This window comes from Hippocampus zosterae, chromosome 13 (genome assembly GCF_025434085.1).
Source record: "Hippocampus zosterae strain Florida chromosome 13, ASM2543408v3, whole genome shotgun sequence".
In the NCBI taxonomy this organism is placed as follows: Eukaryota; Metazoa; Chordata; class Actinopteri; order Syngnathiformes; family Syngnathidae; genus Hippocampus; species Hippocampus zosterae.
In genome coordinates this window covers 14,806,978-14,828,845 of record NC_067463.1, presented here as the reverse complement: position 1 = coordinate 14,828,845, position 21,868 = coordinate 14,806,978, and the positions used below count along the sequence as shown (strand labels likewise).

General features: G+C 42.1%; 1 protein-coding gene and 1 long non-coding RNA gene across 3 annotated transcripts; both read right to left on the bottom strand.

The window, feature by feature from the left end:
* LOC127613855 (uncharacterized) lies at window positions 1–437 on the bottom strand. The gene is made up of 2 exons (XR_007966341.1): window positions 298–437; window positions 1–198 (listed from the first exon to the last, which is right to left on the bottom strand). It is a non-coding gene; the product is annotated as an uncharacterized LOC127613855 (long non-coding RNA).
* Window positions 438–3,134: 2,697 nt separating this feature from the next.
* spock3 (SPARC (osteonectin), cwcv and kazal like domains proteoglycan 3) lies at window positions 3,135–21,027 on the bottom strand. Of its 2 annotated transcripts, none has more exons than XM_052085008.1 (12): window positions 20,866–21,027; window positions 20,594–20,725; window positions 12,465–12,504; window positions 9,080–9,188; window positions 8,531–8,639; window positions 7,932–8,040; window positions 7,618–7,722; window positions 7,293–7,514; window positions 6,400–6,462; window positions 6,171–6,308; window positions 3,805–5,341; window positions 3,135–3,763 (listed from the first exon to the last, which is right to left on the bottom strand). In XM_052085008.1, the coding sequence occupies exons 2-11, from the start codon at window positions 20,723–20,725 to the stop codon at window positions 5,196–5,198; spliced, it is 1,173 nt and encodes a 390-aa protein (XP_051940968.1). In that variant the 5' UTR covers window positions 20,866–21,027; the 3' UTR covers window positions 3,135–3,763; window positions 3,805–5,195. The 2 variants fall into 2 exon arrangements, with proteins under 2 accessions (XP_051940968.1, XP_051940969.1); XM_052085009.1 differs by having other exon boundaries at window positions 20,603–20,725; window positions 20,866–21,026.
* Window positions 21,028–21,868: the final 841 nt, after the last annotated feature.

Genomic DNA, 21,868 nt, shown 5'->3' with positions numbered 1-21,868 from the left:
TTGGTGGTTGCGCCTTCTCGGCAGCACGCCTGTACCAGCACAGATTTTGATTGGGAGGAATGTCGGCGCCATTGACTGTCGGTGCTGGATAGACCTGGGGCGCTTGTGTTTTTTGCGCCAGTAATGGGCAGCATTTTTCACAACCCCGATTTGTTCAGTGGCTATGTCAGCGCTGTTGGACAGTCGGCGTTGGTGCGGCTGGATGGATGGCAGCTGAAGTTGAGGATAATAATAATAATAATAATAATAATACATTTTATTTGTGGGCGCCTTTCTAGAAACTCAAGGACACCTTACAACATGGATGAGGAGAGAGGAGCGTTGGCGAAGAGCGCCGATGCGTATTTGGAACCGTGAGTTGCCGCTTGGAATTGAAATGGATTTCCATGGGACAGGAGAAGTGAACCAATCTCTTTTTTCGTCAATGGATGCTACAGCTTCTTGTTGACTTTGAAACTTAGCTTGTAGCCGACGTGTGCACATTTTGAGCATGACGTCTCTGATCCACTGGTTAAAGGACACTTTGATTCTCTCCTCTTTCATCTCAAACCGCTTCAAACAACAAAGCGTGTGACGGAAAAGTGGTTAGGACTGCACGACTGTCCGTGTTATATGTTATGTGTTGTGTTTATTATTTTACTTTATGTTAACTGTTTTGTAAAGCGCTTTGTTACAGCTGCGGCTGTTGTGAAAGCGCTATATAAATCAGCATGTATTGTATTGTATTGTATTGTATTGTATTGTATTAAATCTATCCTGGCTGTCACACTTGCTAATGTGCGTGTTGATGCATCCACAGTAACATGAGCTTCCTGTGTGCATGTGTGTGTTCCAGTGTATTGACTAACAGTGACCATTAAAGTAAGCCCTCCTGCCTCCTCAGCAGCTCGGCTCAGAGCTCAGGAACTTTTTCAACAATTAGAGTTGCGCAATGAAAAGAGCATTGCAAACATAAAAATAGTGAGGCCGGCTGAGTATAGAACAAAGAAAAATGTCATCAATATGAGCTACCCACCCAATGAATTTTGGTTGCCATAATGGCACGTAAAAAAATGTGAAAAAGCACCAGATCTTTGAAGATAGCTATTGGTGACTATAAAGTATTTTATGATTGCCCCCCCACCCCATCTCTTTTTTCTATTGTATGTGTGTTGTGGTTATAATAGTTTGGGATTTTACTAAATAGTTGTTTTTTTAATGTTTAATTTCCTTTACTTTTAACTAATATTTCATAGCAAATTTGTTAGTTCTTTGGGGGATTTTTCCTTTTTTAAATGGTTCATTTAATTAGTTTTAGTATGAGTTTTTTAATGGCGTATTTGCTAAGTGCAAGATATGATATTAACAGACAAAAACAAACATATTCGCTCTAGTTAGTTTTAGTGAATTTATAATCGTAATGGAGTTTTACTATGTTCCGTTTTGTGAAAAGTGTTTTTGTTTTCCTGTTTTTGTTGACATGTGTTTGTTTCTTTGTTTGTCAGGAATACATACCTATTGGATTTTTCCAATAAGTGCATGGGCTGGTTGATCACCATAAAAGTCAACTTAACTTTGAAAAAAATGACTGGAAAAGCTGAACTCAGGTCACTGTCCCTTGTTTATCCAAGAAACCTAATTTCCGAACATCAAAAGTGCTTCCTGCAAATTGAGGCACTTCCCATCACAGCTTCAACTTTCAGTCTCCATAGATCATTTTTGTATTGTTGGCCCTCATCCAACAACTGGGTGGAAGTGGGCTTCTGAGATTGCATCTATGCATATTTCCACAGGCTGTGCATACAGGGAGAGGACAAAAGTTAAAATGAGTATTTGACATTTACTCAGTAGTGCTTGCCAAGGCAATACACACACGCACACACACACACACACACACACACACACGCACACGCACACGCACACGCACACGCACACGCGCACACACACACACAACAAAACACTGAAAAATGAAAAATGTCACAACTGTGCTTGTTTTTTGGAAGGAGATTTTTGGTCCCCACACTGAAACCAGGGCCACTGCAGCCCTTCTGGTGGCTCAGCTGATAAGTCACATTCATGTCCCAAGAAAAGTGGATAGGAGGTCCGGGGGGACTTACAGACGACACGTCAAGTGCTTGTTGAAGCGCGGTCGATGATTTTCAGATGAGATCAAGAGGAAACCTTGAGACTAAAAAATAATATTTGCATGACCACAATATAAGATGCATTTATTCAGGCTTAACACACTTCTAAGATGGTATAGAACCCTTTTTAAAAAAATGTGCTGATTAACTCCAAAAGCAGTGACCTCTTTTTGTTGTGCCTCTGCAAGTGTCAACGTAGTGCCATATGTGTCCAAAATTGTCTTCTTACAGATGCATGTTGCTTCATGTTTTTGTTCCACAAAGCTTACTACTGCCAATACAATAAATAATAATAATAAATACATTTATGCTTACAAAGTCACATATGCCTTCATGTGAAGCTTTGCATTTCTATTCTAAGATTTCCTTGAATTTTGTCCCCACAAGTGATGAATATAAGCAAATGCACACACAAATAACTTTTGATGATAGTTTCTGCGTCTTGTCTGGAAACAAACTTTCTAGGTCAGTATCCTGTTCTTAACATTTCCAAATTTGCAATGTTAGAAGTTTGCTTCCTACTGTTCCTGCTCTGTGTGTATATGCACCGTATAGCGTTTGTGTGACTATAAGTCATCAAATATTAAGCTGTTCTCCTACATAATGCAGTGATACCGCTCAACACACACACACACACACACACACACACACACACACACACACACACACACACACACACACACACACATATCATTACGGACAAACAAGCGGTTTGTCCCCCACACTTCCAAAATGGCTTTAAGTTATGCATAAGCGTCCTCGTCATCCACTTACTGGAATCACTTTGTTTCCAGGACAAGATCGACTGTATATTTCATCAACTTGACATGTGATGCTTTTTCACTTCTCACTGATAGCGGCACGTTCCTTATTTCCTTTCAACCGCAGACATGTCTGAAGTGTGAAGGTTCATTTTTCCTCTATTCAAAACAAAAAAGTCAGGGGGGAAGTAAAACAATGAGGGGATCGGAATGCGCTTGCAAAGGACTCAGGAGCAAAAAAATAAAAAAAAAAGGTCAATATAGCATTTTATTTCAGCAAATCATAATTACACTGTAAAAAGAAAAAAGAAAAAAAAAGAAAAGCATCTGTATGGCCAGAAGCCTTAGATGCTAACCAAGACGACCGATTTGAGAATAGCTACAGTGTCTAATCTAAACTAGTCAAGTAGAATTATTTATCAGAATTTATTGATGTAAAGTGGAATTCCATGTTAAGAGATTCAAACCAAGAACTATTAGGGTCACATTTTACTTTAGATGGCACACGTTAGAAATATTGAAACCTAGTTGAAAACAAACCCTTTAATGACCAGATGACCACAATGTGTCCCATTAGCCACCTGGCATTTTTTTTCTTCATGATACCATACAGTAGACGATGTCAAAAACCCCCCATAATGTTTTATGTGGGGGGGAAAAACAATATACTTGAAGAAAGGGATACCATTTCTGGCCCACGTCTAGATCTTGAGTGCACATTTGGAACGTGGTCCGAATGAAACTGATAAATCTCTTTGGTGACGGGGCAGTGGCGGGAGGCGATGAATGTCTACACAAAATACAACAATATTACTTGAGAACAGTGGTGAGGTATGGGTTGCCAGCACCCAGGGCTGACCAAACGTTTGCGTCCACTAACTCGTGGACCTCTATGCCCCGAAAATGAATGTAAAACTGACCCCAGATATGCATTTAGACTAATTTACTGGTCATTATAGCAGGATAGTGCATATGCAAATCAAGACTTTTTTCAATCTCTTTGAAGCCGTCCCAGCCACCATTTTTTATAATCTTCCCGACTCAGTCTACTAATATATTGTATAAAACCTGTGGAAATCCAGCTGAATTTAAACTCTTAAGCCCCTAAATAGCTTGTGTGCTTCTCTACGTCTTAGCAATCCTACGAAAGAAAGGAGAACAGCAGCTGAAGTACGAGAAAAGCCAGACAGTAAAGTTCCTCTCACGTCGTTGCACGATCACCTCAGTTTAAGTCAGGTTCAGTCCATCACCTGTCCACACTAGAAAAAGGCACACCTTCACCTTTCCACCATCTCGCATGGCTCTGTGGTTCTTTTACTGTGCAACACATTTCTATTCAAATCGAATGAGACTCCTCAAAAAGAAAAAACGCATAACATCTACTGTTCAGAATGTTTTTTGTTTTTGTTTTTTTTCCCCCCCTCGAAGCTCAGTAGACAATATGTGATTTGTTGCTAGCCGCGCTTCAATCTGTACACACTATTTTGAAGTTGGCTGCTGCAACATCACGCAGCAGTTGAACATGCTGCAACAAATCCTCTGTAATCATCCAACAATGGATTAGAAAAATACATCATCATTTTCACCCTCAACGCCTCTGGCTGTTTTCCCTCCCTCTAAGCACTAATCGGTAGCTGAGCCTTTTGAGATGATTAGATTTTTTTTATATACTGTATATATATATATATAGTTTTCCAACACTGAACGCTATGTTTATGTCTCAACTCTTCCAACAAAGAAGCGTGTCCGAACCATATCTTGTTTTTCCACACAGTTACAGTTACGATGGGAGATGAAAAGAAACCGAAAGAGTGCAATATTCTCTTATCTACATCATCAACATCCCACCTATACACAGGAACATTAGATAAGGAGCAGGAGAGCGAGGGATGAAGAAGAAGAGGAGGGCGGGGGGGAAATCTCTTAAATAGCGCGCCTCAGGCATCAACACACTCAGAGTGGTGTACAAGGACAGGACACACTAAGAGGACACGGGTGTCCAATGAAAAGGGAGGTTTTTGCACATGTGACCACATCCAAAGCACTGGATTGGCTGTCATTGTTGGCAACGGCACTCGAGGCAACAAATGCCATTAACCAACAGTATTTTATAGTCAGGAAATGGAATTAAAAGAAAAATGGAACATCATTTTTTTTTTTTATATAGGTAAAAACAAAGAGAACACAGATTAGTCCTTAGGCTGTTAGTATGATGAAATATCTGCCAGGGAAGTCATCAAGAAACGTGCAGTTTGACCAAACAAACAGTTTCTCTTTTTTTTTGTTTTCTTAAAAAAAGAAGACGTTAAAATTACAACAGATATTCATCATCGTCGTCATCGTCGTCCTCCTCATCGTCCAGCCCAGCCTGCTCATCGAGGACAAAGGAATCTTCATCGTCTTCGGTGATCATGGAGTCTCCGCTGCCGAGATCTCCCGAAGACTCTAAAATCACGCCTAAAAACAGAGAACCATCCATAAACATCACAAGTGTCTGTCTAAATTGTGCTTCTGTGCATGAAAGCAATCTTCCACGAGAAACAAATAGAAAACAATGTTCGCAGGTAGCGTGACTCCCTGAAGCTCAGCCGCTCAGCCAAGAAATGAGCAGGTGTATAAGAAGCTCCATCAATTATTTAAGCTTTATTTTCTAGTTAGTGAAGCAAACTAGCTGCCGCGTGCATAAGGGACAGACTTCAGGCACAGACACAGTCAAAATAGTCTCAATGGGGCTTGACCAATCAATCGGCTAGCTCCTTAGAAATCCTGTGATTTTTAAAATGTGTGATTTTAATTTGTCCTATCACTGATTTAACAAATTTGATGCAGCAGTATGCCACCTGATTTTTGTCTATTTTTCTGTTTGCACATTAGCCAGTGATGGTAAAGCTTCAATATGCTTCATGAACCAGTTATTGGATTGACACCTCTAAATGGCACTGTTGGTTTAAATAAACGGGTTTAGGAATTGGCAAGTCACTGTGCTTTCATCCCAATGTTGAACAGAGAGTGTCATCTAGAGGAGTCAAACAATACAAATGGTTCATGAAGCAAGTTTGAAGCTTCATTTTCCCATCACTAACATTGACCCTCAACAAAGCCATCCATCCATTTTCTAATCCGCTAACCTTCGCGAGGGTCGCAGGCATGCTGCAGTCTATCCCATTCAAGCTATTTTTGCTGCTGTCTTAACTAAGCGTGAACACGTTTCACAATTTCCAAACTGTATATCCCCATGCGTGGTTCATTGTGTTCCCTTACTCAATTCCCTCACATTTCTACCTACCGCAGTCAGCTGGGCCATGGGTATGTGAGCCGGCCAGCTCGTTGCCATAGCGATCCACACACCAGCACTGGCCGCTGCTGCTGTGGCACTGGTGCGAACGGTAGTAACCGTCCTCGTCACATGAGGGCAGGTACTGGCCTGATAGATGTGAGTCAAAACAGATAAGCAGCGTTGGTGTTAGCATAAGTGTACTACGTATGCATGTGTGCGTGGGTGTGTTTGGGCTTACCGAGCAGCTTTTTTCCCACTTGCTTCTTGCTGATGGATGACAGCTCAGCTTTACAGGGAGAGTCTGGAAAGGCAACAAGAGGGACTTTGGTGACAAACATCACACATCTGCCTTACTGAAAAGGTTCTGTTGATGTGAACTTTGCCCATTTGTTTGCTATTGTTGTGCTGTTTGTGTTTCTGTGTTTTTTTCTGCAGAAGGGACTTCCAATCTAAGGCATAGTTTTACAGTGTCGTGCTGATTATTATTATTTTTAATGACACACCGGGATTCTGTGTTTGACATCACCACTCAGCACTTCATGACCCCCCGCCTCCCAACATCAACGATTAAGTTCAGGCACGTGAAGGCCCCCGTTTGCAACATGGACCCCGCAGTCGACGATCACACCACCCTCATCCCTGGCCTTCGAAAAATATGAACCCAACCAGAGTTTGCTCCGAGTACATCCCTGATTGGCACTCTCTCATCTGGTGGATTAGGTCTTGCATCGCATAGGGTGATGTCATAGAAAGTCATAACCATTTGGTGTGTTTGGAGCTCTACAGACTGAGACACATTCTGTACTAATCCTGTCCCTCCTGAATGTGGTTTCAAGCCGTCTTCGGATTTCTTGTGCTTTGTGACTGTTCAGACAACAAAAGAGCCATCCACTTTGAATCTGGATGGGCTGAAATTTGGTTTTGACTGACAGTCTGAACAAGGCCTTAGTCTCCACAATACATTGACATATTTGTTTACTGTTGCGCCGTGGGATTTATGTAATGTAAACTGTGCCTTGACTCAATGTGGGTTGGTAAATACTAGCTCAACAGGATGTAGAACATTCATGCTAGTATATTTATCATCATCATCATCAGAACAGCAACATTCTTACAAGTGATATGTATTACCTGTGTATCTCTGGAAACAGGTGCACCACTCGGAGCTGGAAATAACTTTATCGCTGTGCGTATCGCATGACTTGAACAATGCGTCGGAGCAAGGCTCGTTCCTGTCCAGGTAGAGGCTCTTGATCTCTGATTGGTCCAACTGGAGGTCAAAGTTTGTGTCCAGGCGGGAGAACATCCATCCGAGAGGCTCTTTGCATACAGGTGATGCGCCGACTTCAAATTCTGAAAGGGGCGGACAATCAAAGTTCATATGTGTGTGTGTGTGTGTGTGTGTGTGTATGTATTATATATAGATGTTGCGGTATATTTTAATGTCGCAACTCACTGTTCTTCTGGATCTTGTCTCTCTTGTGGTTGCCGTTGTCATGTAGCACTCTGAACCAGTCTCTTAGTCGACCCACTGCCTCCTTGAGTTCAGACTCGCTGCATACTGAGAGAGAACAACAGTCATGATTAATGATGCTGCTTTATTGCCTCGCTCCTTTCCTTTGGTGGCTAAGAGGCGACGGAATCACTTCAGGTGATCAATGAGCTTGAAAAAGGGGCCAGGATATCATCTGCCTGTTCATCCTGATCATGCACCACAATATCCATCTTAGTGTGTGTGTGTGTGTGTGTGTTTGTGCACGTGTGTCTCACCTTTCCTCTCCGAAGAGCTCTCTTCAGGCTGAGCAGGGCAAGGACACATGCCAGGGCACTTGACAGCAATCTTCTTACCAGTGATGCATGCCTGGTAGTCTAACTTGCACTAACATAATGAAACCGTAGAAGGAGAAAAAAACGTGAGTCACATTTTGAGGAAACTCATGTGACTACCATCTTTCAACCCAACAATATTTAGTTTGTGTACAAGGGATGGGTATTGCAGAGAACTCCTGATAAATAGGACTATTATTTACAAATACTGTGTCATGATTACAGCGCGGTCACAATTAGGCATGGCATGAAATGTAATCGATTGTAAAGGATTCTGTTCATTGTCTTCTCAATGTGGAAAACTTGATGTTACCGAGGTTACAACGTACACTATAGCACCACCCCTCCTGCCTACATTATTTTTCTTCACTTGCACTGGCGTTGAAACAGGAATTTAGAGCCCACAGTTCCAAGGGTACAAATATTTGAAACATAATAATCATAATAATAACAATAGTAATAATAATCATCCCCATGCATGCATGCAAATTCAGATATAGTTATTTTGTCTCTGCCATACTGTTGAATGCACTCCATGGTACCTTGGTGGAGTAGGTGTGACCATCAGTTCCACAAACAGGAGAAGGGTGAACCACGGGGCAGGGAGTGCATTTGGAGCCGGGACTCTGGTATAAACTGGCGTCTTTAAAGCTGGAGAAAATGAACACGATGATGAAAACGATGCATTGACAACCTCGGATGACAGATTTGTGTGTGACAATTTTCTCCGGTGAGATCTCTGTGCATGGCAAGGTATCGCGGTGGCCGAGAATGGCAATTGAGGTCAGCGTGGCGTTGCTGTCCTCAGCCCAGTTTGCAGTGTCCCCACCAAACACGTACAACAAACCCATATTCAAGACCCATTCACATAACTTGGCAGAGCTTTGCCTCAGTACTGTGGTAATTGGACTCAACGGTCACCATCACGAGGGAGCGGAGCAACCAGTAGAGCAGTGGCAAACATAGGAAAAGCCCTCTGGTCTTAGCGCTTTTCCTGCCGCTTTAATAAGTGAGGAGACAACACAACGGGCCGCGATGAAGTCAGGGCAAATCATAAATAATGTGTGTGTGTGTGTGTGTGTGTTGATTACCTAACCCTCCTCTGGCTGACACAAGTGGCTGTTTTATAGTCCTCAGCCACACACACCTTGTGGCGGCCACATTTGATCTTCAGACATGGGTCTTTGGTGGGATCAAGGCCTGCACATACACAAAGAGAACGCTTTTAAGTGTGTATATTTGCAGTCTGTTTGTGGCTCTTAGAAGGGCTTCTAGAAACAAAAAACCACGGAGTGGGGCGGGGGGCACAGAGAGAATAATCTCCGAGGATTAAATGTTCGTTTTGTTCTTTCCGAGATGTGTCAGCGATTCCTTAGTCAAAGCTAGTACTTTCATTTTTATCCTTTCGAGCTACATGGATATGTGGGAGACATCTGTTTGCGCATGCTAATTCAAGCCACTAATGTCCGTCTCACGCCGAACCTAAAGCCGTAATACCGTAAGCGTCCTTGCCGCTAAAAACAGACGGAACTAGTTATAGACGCTACATCTGACCTCACATCAGCCTTAGCTGCGCGCCAGGCTTGTGCGACAATTCTTTAATTGCACTCATCTGCTAGCAGCCGAGAGCTGCGGGCAGATTTTAGGAAAGATGATTTCAAATGCGAGCGTTAGCCTGAAGGTGTGATCTTTATTGGTATAAGCGCAAGGCGGCCGCCACAGATCGCGGGTCTGCGTTTGCCACGTACGACGACGTGTACGGAGAGGATCTGAGGCCCCGCTCTGATCCGAGAACAGTTTGTGAGCGACCTCTCGGCTAAAGAACCTTAGGATAATCCCTGAGCAGCTTTGCTAGATTACACAGCCTCCATCCTCCAACGCACTCTCTAATACTATTGTTTCCCTGTCATGTCCAGAGTGGATATGGTGTGTTAGAGGTTACACTTGTGACTTTTATGTGCTCATGTCCCAGTGGGCTGGGATGCGAATATGCATTTATCACCCTCTCTATTACAATGGCGAATCAAGGTGACTGGAGGTATAAAAAATGAAGTTTCCATTGTCATATACTTTTATTAGATGATCAGTCGCCTGAGGATAAAAGGGGGCGAGCCAGTCGTCTGTCGGATGACAAACGGCCACTGTGAGGAACAGTAAATTTCAATTTGCGAGAAAACGAAGTGCATGTGACTGAGCAGCGGCTCCTCTTGATTCTCATTAAGTCTTTCTATCCAAGCATGTTGGCTCGCTTCATTAGATAAGCACGCCAGCGCAACTGTGGATGAGAAATTAGAGACTTTCATTTCTTTTCAACTTACTTTAATCCTGCCAGCGGCCATAAAATACCACAATCGTTTTTTTTTTAATGCGCGTTCTGAATGAAGAACAACAGCACTGTGTTGTACAAAGACAATAAAACGCATTAAAAGGAAATATGACGGTAAAAAGATTGTTTTATTAATTGTTGTCACCATGTGATGGGACAAAAAGCAAAGTCACAAATGGAGTGTTGTATGTGAGTGACTTCAGGACTTGTCTGGGAGTGAGTTTACTTAACTCGAGCTGCTGACAAAAACCAAAAAGAGAGAAGAAATGACACGGCTTGTATATTGCAGGGTGCAGGCCTCGGGAGTATTCGGAAAGCTAGCATGTTCGTATCTCTTTCTTTTACAGACTTTAGAGCTCAAACATACTAACGGAATGTGGTGGTGATGATTAATCTGATCAATCAATGACCATCTTTGCAGCACCCTCATGCTAACAGCCCAGCAGGCATGAAACCCAGGCTGAGCAGGTACTGGAAATCTACCTTGGCGTCTGTTTTTACCAGAAAAATTGAGAAAATGTCACCTAGAGCTAGAGAGCAACAAAAAGACTGATTGAATAGACAGTCTAAACTCATCACATTGTGATAGTGAAGTCCAGTGGACACGTTTTCCCTGTTGGACTGGCTTAATATTTCCCCTTTGGTAATATAACTTCAACCCTTTCATGCACCCTGTAACCTGATAACATGATAAGCTGGCCACTGTAGTAACCGCTATCCCTGAAAGGGTTAAATTAGTATCAGCTGCCAAAACTCTTAAATGCATGTTACAATTTGTCCTAAATATCAGGGTTTTAGTCGGCCTGGTGGACCAGTGGTTAGCGCATCGACCTCACAGTGCTGAGGTGCCAGGTTCAATTCCAGCTCCAGACTTCCTGTGTGGAGTTCGCATGTTCTCCCCGTGCCTGCTTGGGTTTTCTCCGGCTACTTCGGTTTCCTCCCACATTCCAAAAACATGCATGGCAGGCTGATTGAACACTCAAAATTGTCCCCAGGTGTGAGTGTGAATGGTTGTTAGTCTGTGTGTGCCCTGCGATTGGCTGGCAACCGGTTCAGGGTGTACCCCGCCTACTGCCCGAAGACGGCTGGGATAGGTTCCTGCCCGCCCGATCCTTGTGAGGATAAAGGAATTCAGGAAATTGATCAATGGATGAATATTAGGGATTTATTGATTTCATCAATAGAGTAAATGTCTTTTGGGGAGAGGGGTTGGGCTGGGTGTAACTTAGATTTATTTATTTACTGGAAGAACGATTGTTTTGCCAGTCATGTGCAATTTGAGTTTGCCGTGTCAGACAATGAGCAACAAACAGTTTGCTGCGCAGTATTTCGAAAGATTGTTCAACCCAAAGCCTGTGGCACAGAAGAGAAAACAATTACAGAGCTGATTGCGCTTAACTTTGTCAAAGCCGCGGCACCTGTTTATATGGAGCAAAAGCAATCATTTATCCACCCGCTGGTCCGCCTTAATGGTGGTTGTAGCTTTTGTAATGAACTTCAGAACATCCCCATAACAACTTATCTAAATGCATTCCGCGCTTCCCTTGAGTTTATTCTGGTCGAGTCGCAATCTATTGTAATTTAACCAACTACTTTCGGTGGTGTGACTTCACACGAAGAGTGCCTCGAAGTTCCCTAAATATTACAGCCACATGGAATTAACTTCCAATACACGACAGAAATGTCTCTCTTTCCCAAAGGTCCCCAATCAGAGAAATGCATGACTCAGGCCTCATTTTGTAGACGGGCTTTCCTTGACATTAAACGTTGTACCTGGAATGCTTTATATTGTTCATATTATTCATAAATGACTGTTCACAATTTCAGGGAGAAAGATTCATTTTGTTTAGAAGCAGCGCTACTCATTCCTGTTCCGATCAGTGACAGTTTGGTTGTTCCATAATAATCCCAAGCAGAATACTTTTCTTCATTTATTGATGTTTAATTGTCAAACGTGTAAAATGACAACATGTATTAAAGGACTGTGTTTGAAGGGCTACGTCCTCGATTGAAATCGATTGAAAATTGGGAGTTTTGGGGGCAAAAACATCTGGATTTATATTTTAAGGCAATTTTGTCCATACATATACATGTACATGGAACTGTACAGGATTGTTCAAAATAATGTCGCTTATTCCCTTGACACAGACCTTGATCAAAGGGCTTGGATGGCGTCCATGTTCCCGGCTCCTGAAACAAGGTCAACAAGGACACGGTTTAAAAGAGACGTCAAATCCATGCATATGCACATGACAAATTCAATGCCAAGGAAAGGAGCTATACAAACCTCTACTTCCTTCAGGGAAGGCATTATAGAGAGGAAAAAAGGAAATCATTTTGTTAGTGGTTTCTTTATCAGAGAAACGTGGTGGATGAAAGTGTCGGTAAGCATCAATCACCAACGGCTCAGGGCATGCATGTGTTTAGCAAAGATAATGCTCTGACGTGAGCGGAGCAAAGAGGAATCTCATCAAACAGCCAACACCCCCCTCCCCCAAATTTTTTTTGGGGATAACTAAAGCACATACCGTTGGATGTACGCTAAACACAAGGTAATTGTTTAATCAATTTGTGAAAGCATTTCAAGACCAAACAAAACGTTGTAGGTGTCAAATCAACAAAGTATGCACGTATTTAACGTGTACTCATTTTCTGGAAGGTCGAACCAAGCATGAGCAGTGACTAACAACACAACCTGGAAATCAGAGCCGCCCCCCCCCCCCCCATTGTGACTAACTGTGTGATCTAAACGTAATGCGATTAATCAGCAGGAGCCGCCTTATGAAACACTAGCCAAAAACAAATGTTTCATACACATTCATGCACTTTGATGACACGGGCTCGTCCCCATCAGAACTAGAACATGAAATGACTATTATTAGACAATCCTCTTTGAGACTGCACAAACGGCTTTTGTGTGACTTTCTTCTAGGGCGCGCAAATCAAACAGAAAAGGAAGGAAATACGCTGATATTGAAGGAATACATTAAACAGTGCGGCAGAACAGACACAAGTTTTTAAACCGCATTTTTTTCCTGTCCCTCCGATATACGAATGAAACTCTCCACTGAAAGCCGCACATCTAATTGTAATGTAATGACTTAATAATGTGGTCAAATTAGGTGGATTTTCTTCCAAAGAACGTCTCTGAAGTCCTCGTTTCTTTGGCGTACTACCGAATGTTTTCATTTGATTGCTGTCCAACAAAAAGCTTGGACGGTACAATGGAAGCTCACTTTTTGTGTGACGTTTTATTTTGCCTTCAAACTTTTGTCACAGTTTTCACACATCCACCGGGTTCTCATTCAGTTGAAAACGGTCCGGTCCAACCTGATCCGTCTGACCCGTGTGACTTGGCCACTCATTTGCTGCGCATGCGCAACTTTTGAGTGTTTAATTGTTACGTGAGCGTCATCCCGCGTGGTTGTTGGAAGCATTTCGAAAGCTTTTTGTGTTTTGGAATTGCTTACAACAGTTCACAGTTGTCGTTGGGCTTGTATCATTATCAGAATGTTAAAAGGGTGCACAATATTACTACCACACTTGAGTTCATAGTACAATAGAACAGGGATAAACCGACAAAGCAGCCAGCAAAAATTGCCTTAAGAGTGCACTTTTGGTTTCCGTCTAAAAGTTTTCCATCACGCCCCAGAAGGGATGTCTGCATTTTAACGACTTGATGCATGATACTTATTATACAAATGTTGGCAAGAAATAATCGTCATTATAATCTTATTTGCTGTATTTTATTGCATTTAAATGACTTTCCACATGCACATTATCGCCGGCATCGGCCTCCAAAATCTTCACTTTTCAGGAGAACAGAAAAACAGAATGTTTGTTCAATCACGTTGCATCGCCAAAGAGAGCAAGAGCAGGGCTGCAGACGGTATTTTGCTTGTAAAATCTGAAACAGACGCCGGCGTTGTATTACTTTACTCAAAGGATGCTTTCAGGGTATTTTCCATTGAAAATTTCAGTTTGATATTCATTGTAGTGTTAAATTTATGCAGATTCTTGTTATCCTCATTTCCCTTATTTTTCGATGGATTGATTGAAATGAAAAATCCCTTTACAAGAATCTGGCTGATCATGGTGGCCTCGACACCTAATCAAACTTGTGCGGGAACAAAACATAGCCGAGGAAATTCTTGTTCGGTTTTGAAGATATTCCAATTTCTTTTGCTCTTTCAGTTTTCATCCTCGGGTTCCGCATTTTTGATTGTGACTTTTCGACCAAGAATTTTCATTTCTCTGCATCTGTATTATACAGTTTGTGTATTTCCTCACTACGGACTAAGAAGGAATCTGTTATGGGGTTTTTTTTTCGATTAAATTTGGTTTTGTTTCCTTGTGCACTTCTGCTGTTCTCGTCATCCGGGTCCCTTGTGTTTAACCAATCAGCTCCCTTAACCCGTTGTCTCTGGTCCAGGTGTTTCACGTTGTCTCGTCACTTTGCTTGTATTTGGTTCCCTGGGTTCTGTCAGTCTTTGTTGGAATATTGTGTGTGTGTCTGTGTGCCCCTGTCATGCTTTGTTTCCGTCTTAGGCTTTTGGGTTTTTTGTTTGTTTTTTTTCTTGCGACTTTGGTTTCCTTTAGTTTTCAGGCCTTTGTTTGTATACATCAGTTAGTTTGTTTCCAGCGTTCTCCTGTTTGTATTTTTGTGAAATACATCTTGCTCAGTCCACCCTACTCCTCCTGCCTTCCAACTTTTTGGGGTCCTCCACCTACCTCGCAAACGTGACAGAATCATCTTATTACGACTTACGTCACAACTTACGAGGAAATATATTACATATAAGCGTAAAAATACTAATGCTAGTCATTTGCGCCTCAGTGAATACATGCTGTGCTTGTGAATTTCATTTTTTTTTCCAAAGGATGACATTTTAATGTCAAATGATCCTCCTCTTTCCCTCGTGTGCCCTCCCTTCTGTGATGTCAAGAGGGGGTAACTCTTGCCCCCCTCCTCAGCTCCTATTCTGGTGTCGCTGCACTTCTCATCGTTTCCCTCGACAAGGTCATCGTATTACATCATGAAGAGATGAAGTCAAGTGAGCAAGGATCATATTTGTTTCTTCTGTGTGCTTTGTGAGCTTCCTTTCACCTATTTGAGATGTGAATGAGGAAAACTTTGCATAATGGGGGCCAGGACCTTAGTCATGACAACAAAAAGTTCCCTTGGTCTGAATCCTTGATGGATTGAACGCAACTCACGCAAACAAACACAGTTCAATAAAGTGTCTGCGTTTGCCGAAACACAGAGAACCCCAAATCCACTATGGATGATCTAATTGCTTCCTGAGTGTCTAAATATAGAAACTGTTCACTTTATCGCTCCATCTCCTTTCCACCTCTCTCTCACTCGACAATCTTCTCTCATCGTTTGCACAAATGCACACAGTCAAACCGACTGTGACTCAAAAGGCTTATTAGTTCCCCTCATCTTTTTTGCACTTGTGATACACTAAGTGCTCGAGAAAAATGTTGCATGATAATAACCACTTCTATCACCTTTGCTTTCATCTACCCTACACTGTACAGAATAGACCACCCCCCGCACCCTGCTCCATACATTGCTAATTGCACCCTCATGGCTTCCTCCTCTCTATTCTCCATTTTAATGTTCAACAAGAGAAATGCTCACGTCTTCACTGTACCAAACACACATTTACTGACGCATGCACACCTCAACAAGGAGGTCCTCTGAAGTGAAAAAAAGGCCTAGAGGACTCTACCTTCTTTGCATCATTTATCCTCCACAAGCTAAAGTGTACAGGACATATTGCACAAAGGACATTAAAATACAAAGCAATCCCCCCCACCCTAAATACAAGTGGAAATACATTTCATGGCTGTATTCTAAAGGGGACGAAAAGAAAAGATTGAACGGGCACATAAAGTTTTTATTACTCTTTAACTTTCCGAGTTTGCTGAACAGTAACAAATCAATGCGGTAATACAGCACGGGGTTGCCACGGCCGTGCAATGGTCAAATATTTGCACCCTCTAAACCAGGAGAGGACAAACTTTTGTGTTCAAGGAACATATTTGATTTTTGTTTTTAAAATTGACAAACAGTTTAGGCTAGCCCATTCACAGATGAGGTTAAAAAATTAAAATGTGGATGTGAAATACTTTCTTTTAGTAATTAAGAAATGTATTTGTTTTTACAGCAAAATCAAATCAGCAAATATTTTTTAGAAACCTGCCTTCGGACCATGGCCGAAAATGAGCATTTATGCCAAATCTGGTGCATTTACACAGTTTGTTTTTGTGTTGATTAATGTGCACTGTGCCAATGAACTAAAAATAAATTAATTAAAAAAATAAAGGTATGCCATATGTGAAATGATTGATTTTTTTATTTGATTATTTGATTATTTACAATCAAAAAACAATCAAATAACAGAATTTTAAAAAGCAAAAACCCATCCATCCATTACCACTTTTAAGAAAATAAAATGGCTTAATTAAGGTAACAAATGCTCAATTGGATTTAAGATTAGAGAGCTTAGCCCCAGGCCTTACTTTGCCCAAACCTGCCCCACACAACAGACCTCACGTATCAGTCGAGTGGTGTTATATTATCATACTTTACCATTTTGGGACACTACAGACCAAGATCATGTTTGTTAAGGCATGAATGAAGTAAAGAGGTGACGTTCCAATGATGTTACTATGTTGAAAATCACCAGGTTTTGGGCTGTGCCTTGGCTCCCTTTTAAATGAGCGGAGGGTGCATGAACCGACTCGAGGAGAGCAAAGCAGGTAGGACGAACCAAACAACGCCGTCAACACACAGTTTGGATTCAGATTTAGATTGAGCACCTCAAACACCGCACGCTACATCACTGAATCATCATAATTCTCATATCTGATTAAAAATCATTTACAAAACATCGGAACAGATTAAAAGGGCATCTTGTGACTATCTGATATAAATATAATTACATTGTATAAGCCTAATTGTCACACTGTGATTGTATTTTGCTTTGTGTACTTGAACATCGTACCAGAAATGAAGACACGGGATATAAATACATATCCTAAAACTCTGAGTAAAGCGGCAACAATGTGTTCCAACGAAAAGACAAGACATGGCACGCGCCCAATCACACCTCATTTTTCGGGTTTTTCCCAACCTTACCCAACAGCTAATCACTGAACTCGATGCTACAAAGTCTAAAAATTGAGCTGCGGCTCGGTGAGCCCCAGGCGCTCTCCCAACAGGACTTTCATTAAGTCAGTGGCCAAGATCCTATCTTGTGCACTTAGCATGAGGCCCACTTATGGGTGTAAAGATAAAAGTCAGACGGTATATGCTTAAAATATAACATTCAAATCAGATTAAAGTAAAGGTTATCGTAGAACACCAGCATATGCGCTAAGACAAATCGGTCTGATGAAGATGTGCTGAAGAATCTCTTTTCAATTGACTGCAAGTGGGCCATCCTGTTCGTAAACAATTCAAACGGCAGAATCAAAATGATGATTTGCCAATGTTAACTACTTCAAGTATGACAAATTACATAGCTTGTTAACACTCGATTTATGTGTGAATCGGTTGGTTGGGGACATCTGCGGGTAAGTCCTGTGATTCATGTAAACAGGAAGTTCCCGGAGCGTCGCACGCTGTCACGTGACTACTGAAAATGCAGTTCAAAGATTGATTGAACACAACCAGAGAGAATCTTCCTCTGGTCTTTAAATACTCGACTATTTGTTTCACATCACACACAATCTCAGTTGCTATTTGGCTTACACATGGTTCCCCCTAAACGGTTTTGTGTGACAGACATGGTAAAAAAAAAAAAAGAAAAAAGGAACAAGTCAGTCGTGTGGCTTTACATATGAACCAGGGAGAAAATTACAGAGTATATATTCTTTGTCTCCTCGACATGATATATGTCAGGAGTGAGGACTCAGAGAAACAGTCAACTCCATGCATGCACTATGGAAGGTAAAGACCCTCATTAAAACTGATGGGAATGAAAGGCTTGTTATTCAACCACGGTTGTGTGCATGTACGATGTTTTTAGCAAGTGGGAGCAAGTCCGAATCATTGATCATTGTTGATGTCTGGAGGCGAGAGACATATACTCCACCTAAAACCCACAGCATTCTCCACTCACTGGCCACAACATGACATACAAAGAAAGTTTGATCCATTGCAGTCTTTTACAAAAGTACCCAGAAATGCATTGTCAAAGCTAACCATCATGTACACCACCATGTACCCTCTTAATGCTACTGAATGCACGACAAAAGCTAAAACAAAAAAATCTGCCAACGTGGTCTGAGTGAATGAATACTCCTCACCCACATTTTCTGTCACCCAGTTAAAAAAAAACCGATTAAACAGATTGGTCAATTTTCTGATGGGACAGGTAATTGGTTATCATTAAAAAAAAAAAAAACGTTTCAATTGATGATCGCCGTAGTTATGGTGTGACGAAGCCCCTTGAAGTTTTGTTTGAATTTCAGCCATTTGGTTCGAGCAATGGGTTCACTTCTTGAAGCTTCATGTGCACACGAACCCACCTGCTGGCCAGGTGTAGAATTACAGACAGCTTAACCACATAATGTGTGATGCGCTAATGCAAAGATGATTTTCGCTTCTGTTTTGACTCTTGGCATTGACGGATGACAAAAAAAAATATGAATAAATAATTTCTCAACATGAAGTGAATAGGCCTAATATGATATATTAGGTATTGTTATTGGACTCACTTTCCTTGAAACACAAACACCTCACTGTTGAAGAAATTAAATAGTGAAAACTACAATATAAAAACAACAACACCATAATGCGTCCAGCCTGAGGATCAAGCTCACACATCTAACGTTCACTAATTTGAAAGCCACTACGCTAAACCTCAGCCTTGTTACATACTTCACCAACAACCACTTTTTGGTAAGGATTCGCAGGAGTGTTTACATTTGTACAGCGAAACTATCTCGAGCTAAACTAAATGCTACTAACGAGGCTTTTCACCTCATCATTTTCGGCTTCACCCCAAAATCACGCAGAGCTTGATACACGCTTCAAAGCCTCGGCATGTCTCACAACATCACAAGTGATCGGCTCCAAAGTCCTTTAAACTCTACGACCAACCTTGACAAACTAAATGTTGAACTGGGAAACTAAATCTGGATTCTGTATATGGTGAAATGTTGCTTTAATGAAGTCAGTGGTGTTAGGGGTCATCTGTTAAAGCCAACTGTCCGATGATGTGAAGCACTTTTATCGTGGCCTAAACTCACCCAATAAAGTACAAAATTGTTGGTACCCCCCCCCCCCCTTTTTTTCGCCAACCTCTGTACAAGAGCATTTTGAGTGGACTGGACAGTATTGTATGTCTGTTATATCCATTAAATCAACTTTTCACCGTATTTGGATATTTGCCATAGCAGAAAAATCATGGTTAGTTGTTCCTCTACGATCCACAATATGCAACCAGAATAACAAACAACATCGTTTGAATAAAATGTTTTAATAAAATTGTTTTTAATGCTGCTTTTGTATTGCACCCTTTTAGTGTTTCCCAGCATTTCTGCACAAATAGAGACGCTGATGTTTAATGGTGCGATGAAGGTTTTTTTTTTTTTCCATCGCTTCCTGTATTTTTTGGCATTTTTTTGTACAATGCCAAAAAAAGGGCTTTAGGTGATGAAGCCAGCACAGAATCTCCTGGCAGGCCACTTTGCAGCCGAGCTCATAATGATGAGAGGGTAGATGCCATTCGCCACGACAATGAGCAGCAGCACTAAGTGGCCTTCGGCATGCCGAGGTAATGGTGGCTGACAGCACCTTACTTTAAGCCTGTTATTTGAAGCAAGAGCACCATGAACCAAACACACTCACTCCTTGATAGAGGGCGAAGAAGGAAACCACTAAATGCCAGATAACACTCTTTTAAATAGACTTCCGGAGGAGACATGGCACACTTTAGTAGCAACGTGCAAATTGGCCATTTTGTGACATAAACAACACATGAATGCAAAGCAGAGACAACATCCAAGCCTCATATCCTGTACACAATTAAGTGTGTGTGTTGTGTAAAAAAAAAAAAATCCTTTGGAAATAAATGACACACATGAGAGGGTCATGTGCATTGTCTGGACAGTGTATCCAGCGCAAAGCGTGCGACTGACACACGCACACACGCCAACGACGGGCCCGTTAGGCGCAAAAAGCAGCGCGTGATCGCTATCCACACACAGACACGCGCGCACATACAATGGGGGGAGGGGAGGCGGGTACTGGTGGTCAAACGTGACTTACATCTCTGAATTTATCCCATCTTCCAGCGAGCCACTTATCATCCAAAAAATTGCCGCTGTTGGAACGAGCCGAGACGCGTCCGAGGACGACGGCGCACACGCACAGCAAGGCGACGCTCAGCATCTGCGGACACAAACAAACAAAACAAAACGACGTCAGGTCGAGCTCCGCAGAGTCCGCCTCGCACCGTCAAATGAACACAAAACGGCATCACGTCGACGCTGTGTAGTCGTGTTGAGTTGTTCGGTTCTCTCCGTGCCTACCTTGTCGCATCCGCTCGTCTAAACTATGTGCTCGCTGCTGCTCGCTGTCACCACGAATATCAGCTCTCTCTCTCTGTCTCTCTTTCGCTCTCTTCTGTCTCTCTCTCTCTCTCTCCCTCCCTCTACCTCTCTTCACTTGCAGTCTGTGCGCAGCGTGTCGTGCACGCGCAGGACACATAGCTCGCGCTCTGACAATCACCTTCCTCTTAGGAAGCTGCGAAAGGCCGACTGACCATGTGGGATCAAGTTAGCATGATTTCTTTTGAAATAGTGAACGATACACGCTTCCGTATAACACGCACGATTGGATTTGTCGTTACCTGAGCTTTGAGCGGCTGTGATGTCATTTTCCAAAAACCCCCAATATGGCAGGTAGACTCTTTTTTAAACGCAGTTTACTGGAGGAAAATGACTTTGAAAATGAACACCTCTAACAGAAAGTTGACCCGCTGGACTGGTCGGGGGTCAATCGGGGAACCTTTCGCACTCAGATTCACATCACCGAGGAGGAATTGAATCCACCAGGCAAATGATTGGAAATTAAAGGTGATTTCTATTTCCCTTCCCTTTTCAAAACCATTCATCCTGAACAGGGTTGTGGGGAGTATCCCAGACTACACTCTGAACTGGTCGCCAATCGGTCACAGGGCACAAACGTCCATTCACACCCACATGCACACCATAACTGAATGGGAAATGATCCCATGGTGCGTGCACACAAGTCAGGTGAGTGTACCACTACCCCACCAGTGGCCTAATTTCTATTATTAATCTGGTAATATATTATTTAAGGTATTAAGCTTTCACTATCCTATTAAAAAAGTGCATTGCACACAGAGCTAAGATCACTCGATTCACTTTGGTGTTTCCACTTCAAAATATTCTGCTGGAATTTGTGAACACATCCAGCAATGAACTCATCACTGAGAACGAGATGCTAATAAAAATGGAAACAAATGAGAGTCTTCAGTTCTTCTTAGCAGGGGATCCTCGGTTCAAGACC

Coding starts and splice junctions, on each gene's coding strand:
- spock3 (XM_052085008.1), bottom strand. CDS start 20,725: ATGCTGAGCGTCGCCTTGCTGTGCGTGTGCGCCGTCGTCCTCGGACGC. Junction 7,723..7,931: donor GAGCTCTTCGGAGAGGAAAG/GTGAGACACACG, acceptor GTTCTCTCTCAG/TATGCAGCGAGTCTGAACTC. Junction 5,342..6,170: donor CCATGGCCCAGCTGACTGCG/GTAGGTAGAAAT, acceptor CTCTGTTTTTAG/GCGTGATTTTAGAGTCTTCG.